Source organism: Saimiri boliviensis, chromosome 1, assembly GCF_048565385.1.
Source record: "Saimiri boliviensis isolate mSaiBol1 chromosome 1, mSaiBol1.pri, whole genome shotgun sequence".
Taxonomy (NCBI): Eukaryota; Metazoa; Chordata; class Mammalia; order Primates; family Cebidae; genus Saimiri; species Saimiri boliviensis.
The window spans coordinates 39,285,711-39,300,062 of NC_133449.1; the positions used below are offsets into that span (position 1 = coordinate 39,285,711).

A 14,352-nucleotide genomic window follows, 5' to 3' on the forward strand; every position below is an offset into this window, starting at 1 on the left:
AAGATACATGCAGCACTACTCACAATAGCAAAGACATGAAACCAATCCAAATGGCCATCAATGATAGACTGGATAAAGAAAATGTGGTACATATACACCATAGAATACTATGCAGCCATAAAAAGGAATGAGATCATATCCTTTGCTGGGACATGGTTGAAGCTGGAAGCCATCATCCTCAGCAAACTAACACAGGAACAGAAAACCAAACACCGCATGTGTTCACGCATAAGTGGGAGCTGAACAATGAGAACACATGGACACAGGGAGGGGAACATCACACACTGGGGCCTGTCAGGGGATAGCAAGGAGAGGGAGACCATCAGGACAAATAGCTAATGCATGTGGGCCTTAAAACCGCAGTGACAGGCTGATAGGTACAGCAAACCACCATGGCATATATATACCTGTGTAATAAACCTGTACGTTCTGCACATGTATCCTGGAACTTAAAGTAAAAATTAAAAAATAAAAATTAAAAAGGGTGCCCTATAAACCCAGTTAACACTGCAATGAGAGCCATTGTAAATTCTCATTTTATTGACAAAAAGAACGTGGGCTTCTTGGCAAATGTAGTAGATATGGAAAAAGGTAAACTGCCGAGTGAGAATAAAAAAAGCAAGTACTTAAAACTACACCCATGAAATTCAGGACCAAAACAGCCAGACACCTGTCAGAAAAGGAAGTTGATAAAAAGTATTTCCTTAAATACCCAGAAAATAACCTTTTATATTTGGGATTCAACTTTAGTGTTTGAAACTCCGGTAATATCTTTTGGCTAAAGACAGGGATTCTTAGGAGAGAATCCCTTTCTGTCGTGTTTTGGTTTCAGCAGGGTTCAGAAGGGCCCATGGTGACTTGGCTGGAAACACTAAGAGGCATCTTCCCCGCTACCTGCTCCCTCCCCAGCCTGCCACTCAGTAATCTGAGGCTCTTGGTCACATGCAGATCACAGACACCAAATAAATTAGGCAGATGGAACTCATACGTCAAAGCCACCTACTTGGATTCCGTTTTGGCCATTGGTACACTTCATCTCTTTCTTTTTTAATCAGCCTCATCCATCTGACCTTGACAAGGTCCTGCCTCTCTATAGCAGAGTTGGAGGTGAGATGGTAATATGTCCCGAAAGTTTCATTTTCTTCTCCACTTGAGTGACCGTCAATGCCATGTGGCACCCATTCATTATGGGGCTCAGGTGCGGCTGTGAGGAGGCGTGTGCCAAGCCCTGCCAAATTGGTTACTCCTTCCAAAAGAACAGGATGGTTCTCCAAGCACTGCATATCAGATGATTACACTTCACAGTGCCCAATGAAATCCTGGCATGCCAAGAGCCATAAGGAATGCAACACACTGTTAGGTATTCTTCTGAGTATCTGCTTCATAATAGCTATTTACATACTGGCTAATAACTACCTGGATTCAAATGATTTTTAAAGGGGTTTATCCAGATCAAGAATTAAACAATCAGAGTTGTCAAGAATGATAATCTTGTTCTCTGAGGTGGGGGCAAATGCCGATGGACTTGTGTTGAATTCACCATTTTCAGGAATATCTGACTCAACGTTTATCTCCTGGTCTTGACAACAGAAATCTGGAATATTGACCTAGCTCATGTGGGCAAAGTATGGATTTCTCATCACTTGTGAAAAGCTGCCTTCTGGCTTCTAGGAGTTACATCTTTGCAGTCTTGGGTCCTTCCTGAGTTTTTGCCATTTTCTCTCTGTCCTTCTTAGAAGGCAGCCATCTCTTTCTCTCCTTTCCACCAGATGCTGTCCACAGTTGGTTCAGTGCCCCTTTGTGCTGTCAGGGATCCCCCTGCTTCCTTGGTTGGGGAGGGGATATCCAGGCACTGCCTTTATTCTCCAAGCTTGATTTGTTCCCATATAATGTGGTAGCTATGGGCAGTCTTTTTCTCTAGCGGCTTTTCTATCTAGTCCATTTTAAAGATCTTGAGAAATGGAGATACTTTATCATATTCTGGGTGCTTATTTCTGCTATTCACAAAACAGCATTAAACTCCTTTTATGAGCTCATAACAAAATAGCCTATTGAAAGAATATAATGGCCCTCATGCTTTTGAATGCTCATCATTTCACTATTACTAAAGATGCTTTATGTTTTTAGGGGCCTGATAGCTGGTCTTCATGCTTTTCATTAGGGCACAATCCTTGGGAGAGTAATGCTCTGTACCACATCCAAGACTGTGGCCTGCAAATGTGAGCAATAACCAAATATTATTGTTGGAGCTGATAAATGACAACAATTACAGTAGCTGTTATTTATATATTGAGTTCTTCCATAGGTCAGACTTTGCATTCTTTATGTTGATAAGTGCTTTATATTTATTGTGTGTTTAGATGCTCCTAGCATTCTAAAGAAAGATATTATTATTCTTATCCCCATTTCACGGATGAGGAAACATGGATGGAGCTGGAAGCCATTACCCTTAGCAAACTAAAGCAGTAACAGACAACCAAATACTGCGTGTTCTCACTTATTAGTGTTACTAACGCAGTAACAGACAACCAAATACTGCATGTTCTCACTTAAATTCTAGTGTGATTTGGGGAGGCCTGAAGAGGCTAAGTACTCCCCCATTGCTGCCCAAAGCACACTAGAATTTAAGCCCAAGCCTCTCTGATGCCACATCCTAGACTCTGTTGTACTGTCACTGTGTCATCATAGATTATTAGATTCCCCAGTCCTGGCTTTGAGGACACAGATTTTCTTAGTTTTCACCCCTATTTTCCCTCTCATTGTTTTTTGTGGTGCCTCCTCCTCCCATGGAGATCTAAATGCTTGTGCCTCAGAGCCTGGATTTAGACATCTTAGTTTTTCTAGCTAACTTTCCCCTAGGCAATCTCATCAAGTCCCATGAGTTTAATTATCAATATGCATATAGCACCTATGTGCCGATATACACAAAATCTAAATCTCTAGTCCAGATGCTTCCCTTACTCTCAGGTTCACATATTCAATTGCCTCTCCAACGGAGGTTGGCCCCACCATTCAAGCACCCACACCAGAAATGTAGCATGGCTCTTGATCGCGTCTTTCCCTCATCTGCACTCACAGTAATTTTTTAAAATTCATTTTTATTTTTATTTTAAGTTTGGGGGTACATGTGCAGGTTTGTAATATAGGTAAACTCATGTAATGGGGTTTATTGTACAGATTATTTCCTCACCCAGGTACTAAGCCTAGCACCCAATAGTTACTTTTTGTGCCCCTCTCCCTCTTTCCACCCTCCCCCCTCAAGTAAGCCCCAGTGTCTGTTGTTCCTTTTTTTGGGGTCCGTGAGTTCTCATCATTTGGCACCCACTTGTAAGTGAGAATATGCCGTATTTGGTTGTCTGTTACTGCATTAGTTTGCTAAGGATACTGGCTTCCAGCTCCATCCATGTAGTCCTATGATTTTGACCTCTACCCACTTCTCACTGTTTCCACTGCTGCCTCCTTAATCCAGGTTACTAATATCCCATGTCTGCGTGATTGCAATAGCTTCCTGACTGGTTTCTTTGCCTTCATACTTGCCACCTGTAGCTTCAATCCATTTTTCACATAGCTGTCTGAGTGACATTGCAAAACATTAATCAACGCGTCTCCTGTGCTTAAAACTCTTCAAAGGTTTTCTTTGAACCGAAGTCCAAACTCCATAGTTTGGCTTTCAAGGGCTGCATAATCTGGCACTGACTATTCCTGCAATTTCATCTCATACCACCGCTTCCTCATTCACTACTCTCTGGGTCTCTTTGTACTTCCTCCGTGACACAGAGCTCTTTCATGCCTCAGGGCCCTTGCACTGGCTGTTCCCTCTGCCTGGAATGCTCTTTCTCTGGCCCATGGGTGCTCAATAATGTTAACAGAATAAATGAGAATAGATGGTTTCTTTTATTTGAATACTAGAAATAGCTAATATAAGAGAATACGTGTCATTAACATTCTATCCATTTGTATTTACAACATTTAAATCATATGGTCTTAATATGTTAGACCTATGGAATTTCTGAAGCATGTTTATGTATTTATGGATGGAGTAGGGAGGATAAGAGAGTGGGAGGAATGAATTTATCATGTGATAACCATGAATCATGCATCCTGTGAGCTAGATGGTGATATCCTTATTTTTCAGAACTTAGGTGGTTTGGGAAGTTAGGTGGCTGGCTAAGGGTGAACAGGTAGAAAGCAGTGGGTCTAGAATTTACATGTGATTTGACCCCAGTACCCATGTGCATTCCCCAGATCCTGGTGCCTTTGAGCAGACGCAGCAGAGAGAGAGGTTTGAAGGCAAAAAAGAGGAGAGACACCTGGAAACACTGGCTTTTATGTTCATCTGGGCAGCATCACAGGTGGCTGTGAATCAGACACAGAATATCTTAGGTGTATCCAATTCTGCCTTATTTGTCCAACATGGCCTGAATGAGCTGAATTAGACCCCAACTTCGAAACTTAGTATCCATACACAAACAAAAGGTGGGAAATACAGTTAGGTGTGGCAATTAATGAGCCACCATCTGCTAAAACATCACACTTTAAGTGGGACTTAACATGGTTATGGGTTTCTTTCTTTTTTTTTTTTTTTTTTTCCTTTCCTACCATATGTGCTTAAAGACTCCAAAAAGGAAACAGCTTAATCCAGGAATGTGAAAAAGAATGGTGACATTCTGCGGTGTGTCAGTGAAATGAGAAACTTATCAGGCACTGTCTATTTTGGGGGTTTTGTGGTATTTTATGGTTCCAGGCTTCTCGTCAGTGACAAAATGGCACTGCCAAGATGACTTACCACATGCGTGGGGTATAGAAGAGCACCATGATAGGTGCTGCTTCTAAAATTTACTTTTGGCTTTGCCCTGGACTGAGCTGACACACATACAGAAAATACTCCTTTTTCTCCAAGGCCTAACTGAGATAGCGCCTATTCCACTTGGCTTAAACGTATTCTTCCCAATGGAGAAATGAATCTCTCTGTAGTAGGTTTTCCTGTTGCATTGTTTTGTATCTCTGTGACAGTACTAGTATCAAGCTGTCCCTCTTAGTGGCTTCCTGCATTTTCTATCTTCCCCTCCAGCTACCCTACCCTGAGGGCACAGGCCATGTTTTCTTCATCTTTACAAATCCACTGGGACTTTGCCCAATAACTTACATTGAACAATAACTTACATTATTTAACTCATAGATATGCTGTTGAATTAAAATAAAGTTGTTTCAGGAGAACAATTTAGAGTGACGACTTTAACACTAGCACCTCAACAATTTGCAAAATGGCGTATTTGTAGGTTAACACTATAATTGACTATATCCTTTTATTGAATGCTGAAAAAATCTGATATTACCAAGAAAAAACTTCCACACTTGTTACGAAACCTAGTATATAGTTTTAGTTAAAATGCATAGTCTGAATTGCAGAATCTAAATGTTGGAAGTGAGGAAGGATACTGCTTTTAGTCTTAGCAATGGTGCAATAGGGTGAAAATCTTTTAGAATATGCATTGTTAGGATGGTTAGCTTAGCATGGGTATGTTAAATTATTACCATAGCTCTGCGATAATTTGAGATCTCTCTCTCTCTCTCTCTTTCTGCCTCTCTCTCTCTCTCTCTCTCTGTGTGTGTGTGTGTGTGTGTGTGTGTGTGTGCGCACACTGATCTTTTCTCTTAGGAAATATTTGTTTAAAGAACTTACTGACTGTAGAGAGAAATAGGTGAATGTCATAGATATTATGGTAAGTAGGTTGGGAGAAGGCAAAAGTATTTTGTTTTGTAAATATTTAAACATGGACTGCACATCAGTTGTGATGTTTAAATGCAAGGAGACTACCAGCAGCAACAAAGAAGGACTTTGAAATGGTAGAGTGGAAAGTTCTCCCTAACCTAGAAAGGAGAGTTGGAAGCTGAAAGATGACGTAAAGTAACACTGAAGAATGTGCATTTGGCAACAATATCCGGGATAGCTGCAGGAAGGTTGATCCTGGAGTCATGGGGGCCAAGGAGGAAGCTGTAATAATAATACAGGTGTCTGGGGTAGAGACACAGTAACAGCAAGTGGTAGAAATGTAAAGGAAAGCGTGGATGTAAAAGAAATTTCAAAGGAAAAATCTCTGACTTTGCCAATTTGATAGAAAATTCTACAATACCGCATCTGAGTGAATTGATGACGTAACACTAGCAAACGAATTGAGGAGGGCAGTTGAACCATATGGAAATAAGAGACTTTAATTTTGAGTATCTTGAGCCCAATAACACAGTAAAATACCCAGGTGGAAATTCTCCGGCTCCATCTCTGTCATATGAGGATACTGTTTTTCTCTGAGGGATACACTTAGGGATATCAGATCTGGAGTTGGCAAAGAGAAATTTAAGACAGGTAAAGAATAAGCAAAGTTTGAAAACCTCGAGGTCACAGCATAGCCAAAGCTCAGATATGTGAGATGTCCTAGATGGATATTTGATCTCCCATCATCTTGGCTCCATGCTGAGCTAAATGCCCTCCTACACTGGTTATATTCACGTGTAGACCTTTCCTTCCACTCATCTACAACTGTCCAGCTTGTAGTCAGTCATTAGAACATGAGAACTTTATGACTTAAAAATGTACACATTTTACAGTGGCCTAAAATATTGAAGTCTCCAAATGTATGAGGTAGACACCAAACCAAAGAGGTATTCTCTGACTGCAATACAAATATCTCTGATATCCTCTTGGCAAAGTTTAACTCATCCTTTAAGAACTAACTCAAAAGTTACTATCTCTATGTAGCCCACCTGACCCAAGGCAGTTAGTCTCTTCATTGTCCGTGCTTCTATGGCACTTTGTACTTTTTTTTTTTTAACTACAGCATTTGCCTCTCATTCTGTCTTTGCATCTGTTTCTTGCCACTAGGCTGGGAGCATCTTGAAGATGGGCACCACTTACTCGTCTTCATATTTTTCACTCCCCTAACAGAGTGGGGGGCTAGTGGGTGATAGTTCACTGTTGGAAGTATCCAAAAGGGGAATTTAAAAAACATGGATGGAGCAATGAGCAGTTGCTATAGCGAAGCCTGTGAACACATCAGATGCCACATCCCTGCTGGCGCCATTAATGCTGCACCAGCAGAGGCAGCGCTCTCATTACATACTGCTGGCCCATATTTGTAATGTGTGACATTTTTTATGAAATACTGTCAAGGGCAATCCATCATATAGTAACCTTTGGATTATATGCTGAGACTGGTCTTAAGCATAGACATAAATGAACTTCAGGAATAATGCTATTTTCTAAAAAGAGTGTGATCAAAGATTTCTAGCTAGGAAAATGAGACAGAACAGTGTGTTCTTTTAAGTTAAACAGAAGTGCCTTAAAAGGAGGTTTTCTTCTGTCTAGCTCCAGCTGAAGACAGGGTTATTGTGTGAAAATGATGAGGTGACTCTGTAATGCGTCTGAATATTTATTTCTTGTGGTACATGTGGTGAGGACTCGAAAAGGGGATGAGGATTTGCTAAGGGCTTGACAACCTGTGGGGCTTGCAAGGTTTGTGATAACTTTATCTCAAGATGCATTTAAAAAAATAAAAGAACACATGAGGACTTGAGTGAATTTCAGATGTCAACTGTGGACCCACAGTTAAAGGCATTCTCTCTATGTATCCATTAAGATCTAGGATTTTATACATATTATAGAGTATAAATAAAAGAAAGCTTCTAAGTCTTATCATTTTTGTGTAAATCCAGATAAGACTCCTTTGATGAAATTAGTGTTTCCTGTGAAGGAAAAGCTTATAGGTGAGAGAAACACTAAAATTATAACTCTTTGTCTTCCTTAATTAGACTAGAGCTCACCATAGATCTTGCTGAAACTGTGAGAAAATCCAAGCAATAATTCACATTGTCAGGTCAGCAGAAATGGGAACGGGGGTCCGATATGACTGAAAGATTTGCTTAAGTGATCTATGTATGCACTGAACAGCTCAGAATAGGCGTACGATCTTCATTGGAAATATACCCTCTGAAGATGCTAAATACAAACAGCAGTGAAAATAAATCCCAGCAAGTGTCTTATACCACCTTTACAGATGCCATTCTGGAGGAAGTATATAAAGCATATTAATACCAATTGATGTAGGGCACTAATTAATAAGTCCCATTAAATCATGTAGTAATGACATTTAGTATCTAATGAATGCCTCATAATTCCTTCATCATTAATATTTCATACCATAGGAACACAAGAATTTTCATCCCTGGGCCAATGCAGCATGGTTTCCTGTCTCTGACATGACCACAAGGGCACTGAGTGGCACCATCAGTGCATTACACCTCTGCGGTATAGACTGACTATACCGCACAAGTGATTAACTCTTAGCATCCTGGGTCCTGGCATTTCCTCATTTTAGAAAATGTCAATCTGCCTGCCATTCTTGGAAGTAACCTCTGTGACTGGAAGATGCAAGCAGCCTGGAAGAACTGCCCCAGGCTCAGGTGTTGGCTTTGGTGTGCAGCCCTGCTTTGCTGTTGACCCCACCCCCCAGCCCAAGAGGGAAACCTGCACGGGAGAAAATCATTACTTTGATTTATTACTGGGGGCTTGCTGTCTGCAAAGGCAATAATCACCTCATGGAGCCCGTGCCACTGCCAGGGTTCATTGATCCCAGGCTCTTCTGGAAATTCCAGGAGGCCAGTCTGGCGGGAGAGCAAGTCCATCTCATAGCAGGTTGAAATGAAGTGGGACAAAAAATCTCTGGTCATCATTCTATCGCTCCACTGATACTCGGTGTCTTTTCTTTCAGAAGAGGGGCTTGAGCAGAGAGAATGCTTAGAGGCTAAGCGATGATGGGTAAGTGAGAGGGAAAGAGAGGACAGATAGAGCTGGCTGCCAAGGGGGCTGAGGCTGCATCCTGCAGGCGGCAGGACAAAGGGTCCTTCGGACGCCAGATCAAGATTCCAAGGAGTTAAATGCTAACAGGCAGCCCGACCTGGATGGGATTCGCTCCTGGGTACAAAACGGGACACTGATCAGAATCAACTTGGACAAGTGACAAGAGTGAGTCTGATGTCGGTGGATGTCTTTTAAGGTCGTTGGAGGGAAGAGGAAGGACGGGAGGGGTGTGCTGAGGGGTAGGTGGAGAGAGGCACCGAGTCCAGAGCCGGGATATAAAGGCACCAGGAGTCGGGGAGCGGAGGAGCAAATGAGTGGGGGAAAGAGGGAGAGGAAGAGTTGGAGAAAAGTCTAGGGAAAGTAGGGACAGGGTTAAGGGGAGACGGGAGGATGAGGGCGGCGAGGAGAGATTAAAAGGGGAAGGGGAGTCACTGGAGAGGAGGGCGGACTGTTGGATCGGAGGTAGGGAGACGGGCGAGGGGCGAGGGGCGTGCTCGGGGTGGGGGGCGCCGGGGCGAGGAGAAGGAGCTGGGGAAGAGGAGCGGGGCTAGAAAGCGAGAGCGGCGCGGGGGAGGGCGCGGAGCCCTGGGGCCCGGCCGGGGGCGGGCGGGCGGTGGGAGGCGAGACCAGGCCGGGGGAGAGGGAGGGAGCCGGGCCGGGTGCGCGGGGCGGGGAGGCCGTGGGAGGGAGGTGGGGGGCAGGTGGGGGGAAGAGGGAGGGAGCGGGCGGAGAGCCGGGGCCAAGTGCATTGTGTCTGGCGGCGGCGCGCGAGCCCACCAGCGGCTGCGGCGGGGCGGGAAGCCATGGAGCCGCGGGCGCTCGTCACCGCGCTCAGCCTCGGCCTCAGCCTGTGCTCCCTGGGGCTGCTCGTCACGGCCATCTTCACCGACCACTGGTACGAGACCGACCCCCGGCGCCACAAGGAGAGCTGCGAGCGCAGCCGCGCGGGCGCCGACCCCCCGGACCAGAAGAACCGCCTGATGCCGCTGTCGCACCTGCCGCTGCGGGACTCGCCCCCGCTGGGGCGCCGGCTGCTCCCGGGCGGCCCGGGGCGCGCCGATCCCGAGTCCTGGCGCTCGCTGCTGGGGCTCGGCGGGCTGGACGCCGAGTGCGGCCGGCCGCTCTTCGCCACCTACTCGGGCCTTTGGAGGAAGTGCTACTTCCTGGGCATCGACCGGGACATCGACACCCTCATCCTAAAAGGTGAGCGGCGGGCGTGCCCCGCGTCCCCGGCGCCCGCGCGTGGAGCGCAGACCGTGGCTTCCCAGGGGCGCGCCGGTACCCGCGGTCCCCTCCCCGCCGCGGCCCCGCGTCCCCGCGCCCCCGCGCCCCGGTGCATTCTTGCATCCTTGCCGCCGCCTCCGGTCTTTATCCCTTCCCTTTCTTTCCCCGCTGCCTTCCTCCTTCTCACTCTCCTTGACTCTCTTCCTTCGTCCTCATCCTGCGCGTCCTTTCCAGTCCGTGCTCCCGCAGCCTCTGTCTCCTTTCCTGCCTTCGCCTCCCTTTCCCGGGTTCTTTCTTTCGCTCTCCCCCGTCCTTCTCCGCCTTTGTACACCTGCCTGACGTGCGTGTCTTTTCTTGACGCTGCTCCCCGTAAGGGGGACTAACCGTCAAAAGACTCGACTTTTCCCAGCCGGGATCCTTCCCTCAAGTTGTGCTTCCCTTTTGGAAATACCGTTTAGAAGAAAAGTGATGCCAACCTCCGAAGAGGGGGAAGGGGCTCTCCCTGTATTGTGCGGATGCTGGTGTCCTATGGAACTGATGTGGTCATCCCAGCCTGGAGGGCTGATGGGCGGCTAACGAGGCCCTGGAACCTTGCCCCACACCCCTAAAGTGCAGTGTGTGTGTGGATTAGACTTCAGAGACCAATCGTTGGCTGGTGGAGGCTGCCCAAGGCAGATAGGACACCTGCTTTCCAACCTTCCTGCGGACCCCATACCCGCACCTTCCTCGCTGTCCAGGCACATGGTGGCAGCTGAGGAGAGAAAATGTCCTAGCCCTTGAAACTAGAACTTTCCAGATCTTGGCACTCATCACTCTGTCTTCTCTGTGTGGTACCTTGTCGGGTTGTTTCTCTTATTTTTTTTTTTTTTGTTTGGCACTGAGTTGTAGAACATCAGTTTTTTCTTCTGAGATCTGCGCAACACCTGGCTGCTGCGAATGGAATCAGATAGTTTGAATTTTTATTTTTTGGTAATCCCATTCATGTAAAAATATCCAGTGTGACAATTTGTGAAGCTTCCTTTAACTTCAGAACTTGACTCAGTATATATATACATATATTTTTTTTTTCTCTGAGATTAAAAAAAAATCAACATCTCTTCTCTTGGACTCATGATGTCAAAAAGAAAAAAAAAGTCCCAAATCAGTACATTTTAATATTTAGTAGCCATTCAGGAAAACAAACGGACAGATTTGTGTTGAGTTACAGCTTGCAATGGAATGACATAGAAAAAAGGGGGTTAATAATGTGTTCGCTTTCAGAGCCTTTTTAGTTGGTGGATTCTTCATTCCTCAAACGTGTCAACTTCCTCCTTCCCATGGCTAGCTCAGCTGGGGGCTGCCATCCGAAATCTGTCTGCATGTGGAAGGACTCCAGCACTTTGGGGGAATCAGATACAGTAAAATCTTCCTTTGGGAAGTGCACCATTTTCTTTTCTCTCCTAACTTGCATCCAAATCTGATTTCTCCTCATGAAGATGCTGCATAATTAATTCTGATGGTAGCATAGTACATGAACAAACTGTAAAAGCTGAATTTGGAGGCTCAGTTATGGAGTGCTCATTTAGGCAAGGCAATTTTGAAAGCTAAGCAGTGTAGTCTGTCTTTGGAAATGACAAAACTGCATTTGCTTACACTCTTTCTGTGCTTAGAGTATTTGATTGCATGTAAATTGGATATAGAGCAATGCCTGAAACAGCAGGGCAGAGTCCAACCTGCACTAGAAGAGGGACCCCCACAGGATATTGCACAACGCCTCTGGAAATGCCCTGGCTAGCTGAGGTGCCAGTTCCTGGGTAGTCCAGGGTCAAATAATCATAGAGGTGGAAAGACTTTGGAGGCCATTGAAGTTGAACCTCTACTGGTTGTTCTAACTCCCTTCTACAATCTTTCTGATAATCTAGCCCAGTACTTCCATAAAACAGAACTCATATGCTCATTAAAAAAAACTAGACTTTTCCAGTCACGAATGCCTATTTTTAGATGAAAACAATCTCAGATTTATAATATTGATGGTGTTTAGCTAGTCTTTTGTGTAGAACACTGAAGAGAGTTCTCGGTTGTGAGCAGAAGATATGGGCACCATTGCTGGCCCTGTTGTTAAACTGTAGTGTGTTCTCCAAGTATCCAGGCCCCCTTTGCCTTCAGTTTCCTTGTCTGGAGTATTAGGAGGGATGACTATTCTTTAGAGAATTTTCTAGTTCGCTTATCTGTCATTGTTGTAATTAATAACAATGTAAACTTAGCTTCTTGCAAAGTTAATGAGCTGACACTATTAAGAAACGTGGAGTTTGGAGGAAAGAACAGGCATCGGTAGATTATAGGATCTTAATTTGTTGTTTGGGAGATGTCCAGAAATGCCTTGCAATATTGCTACTAACCAACCTTGGGCTGGTTACATAACTCTTCTAGATCTCAGTTTCATCATCTGTGAAATGTATGGGTGACATGAACAGCTTTAAAATTCTGAGTCTATGAATAATTTGAGAAAAGAAAATGTCACCAACATTTTCCTGTCTCAAAGATGATTTTGGCACTCATGTTAGGCAAACATTATCACCTTTGTTTTGGCATCTGTCATTCGTGGCTGTGGTATGAATTTCTTAAATGAGCCATTTATAAAACTAGAAATTAACACTATATCTAACAGAGTCCCAAGTTCTATTCTTTCTTCTGTGAGTTGCCTTATCAGTCTTAGCATCGTTTAGAAATTCTAATTGTAAGAAGTGAAGAAAAGTTTATTCTGATGGAGGAGTGGAGGGGGTGGAAAAAGGGCTCAAGAACTGCCTGGCATGCTTAGTGAGCTTCTGAGAGGGAAAGGTGCCAGTCTTTTCTCCTGTGAACCTAGAGGGCAAAGCTAGGAGTTAAATGAGAAGTGCAGGGAAGAAAATGTAGCGTCGATAATATGGAAAACATTCTCACAGTAGGAATTATTTGCATTTCCTATTATTGGAGGCAAGACAAGAGAGATGTATTTCTGAGAGATGTATAGGAGATAGAAACATGCAATGTGAGCAGTAAGAGATTAATTTAGAAATATGCACAGACTCTACAGTATTAGACTATCTAAGAGAAATCACAGCAGCTAGAAAAGCATTTATCTCAATGGGACAAATATTCGGGAGAATCATCAAATTCTTGTTTTCACATACTCATTATGGTTCTAGTTCACTTCTCTCTAGCCCATACTCTGGAATGGTCTAGGCTTGACCTTCAACCAGAACCTTCAGTAAGAATGGAGGTAGTGTTATTGATAAGCTCATAAAGAATCAAGACTAGAACCCTATGCTACTCTACCAGATTGAGAAATAAAACAAAATACTTGCCAGCATAGTTTGAACATAGTTGCTTTTCTAGCAGCAAGTTCTCTTATCAGCGCTATATTGACCAATTCACACTTCACTATTTTGTTCACTGGGATAACATGAGAACTTATCAAATGCTTTAGATATGTTATATTCATATTGTATTTCCATATTTACTGTCCAATTCAGTAAATGCCCATTAGAAGCCCATTGTTTGCAAGGTAATGCAAGAAGATTTTAGCTAAACACGTGGGGGTTCTTTTGTGTTTGAGCTGGTCAGTTGACTTTAAATTAGTCTTCCATATATGCCCTTCTTGCAGCACTGGCTAACTTTCGATGCCAAGGAAGCTTTACTGGTCCAAATAAGGACTGACTCCGAAAAGTATGCAAATGAAATTAGCTTTCATCCAGCAACTTGAGTGCTGAAATAGTTGAACAAAATGGATTTAAAGCTTAGGGCTTCAGGTATCTCTGTGCCACTGTGAATGTGGGGGGTTAGAAAGAAGTCTTTAGGTGTGAAAATCTTTAAAGCAAGTGTGTGTGTCATGGATTATGTAAGGATGCCAGGAAATGACAAGGGACCAAAAGATAAGTTCTTCCTTCATTCATCCATTTATTCACTCAACAAATAGATGTTGGAGTGTTGGTTATTGTACCAGGTGTAGAAGATACAGGAGTGAATGAAATGGATAAAAATCCCTGCCTTCAACAAGTTTATTTCAAGTAGTGGAATTTGTATTTTCTAGTGGATTATGTTATAACTACTCTTAGTAGGTCATAGGAAGATTACCTGACCAGGGTGGAAGAATATTTTGGGATGGCTGATAGCACTGGTGGGTAAATGACAGAAAATGCAGTGCAGACTGATTGAGTGCAGCATCCTTTGGGGGACTCCTAGCTGTTTTCTCCCAAGTGCAGTATGTATGTTTCAACTACTGGATGAACAGGAAGACAGGACAGATGGAAGGCGAC

General features: G+C 44.0%; 1 protein-coding gene and 1 long non-coding RNA gene across 4 annotated transcripts in view; both read left to right on the forward strand.

Annotated features, from left to right (window-relative positions):
* Positions 1 to 9,395, forward strand: part of LOC104651175 (uncharacterized) — a 238,838-nt gene extending 229,443 nt beyond the window's left edge. Inside the window, exon 5 of the long non-coding RNA XR_012516853.1 lies at positions 8,766 to 9,395. This is a non-coding gene — a long non-coding RNA (uncharacterized LOC104651175). The remainder of the gene's footprint in view (positions 1 to 8,765) is intronic.
* Positions 9,396 to 9,581: 186 nt separating this feature from the next.
* The window catches only part of TMEM178A (transmembrane protein 178A), a 52,000-nt gene continuing 47,229 nt past the window's right edge, over positions 9,582 to 14,352 (forward strand). For all 3 annotated transcript variants that reach the window (XM_039463030.2, XM_039463035.2, XM_074396283.1), the window contains exon 1: positions 9,582 to 10,057. In XM_039463030.2, coding sequence (XP_039318964.1) covers positions 9,658 to 10,057 — 400 coding nt within the window. In that variant the 5' untranslated portion in view covers positions 9,582 to 9,657. The remainder of the gene's footprint in view (positions 10,058 to 14,352) is intronic.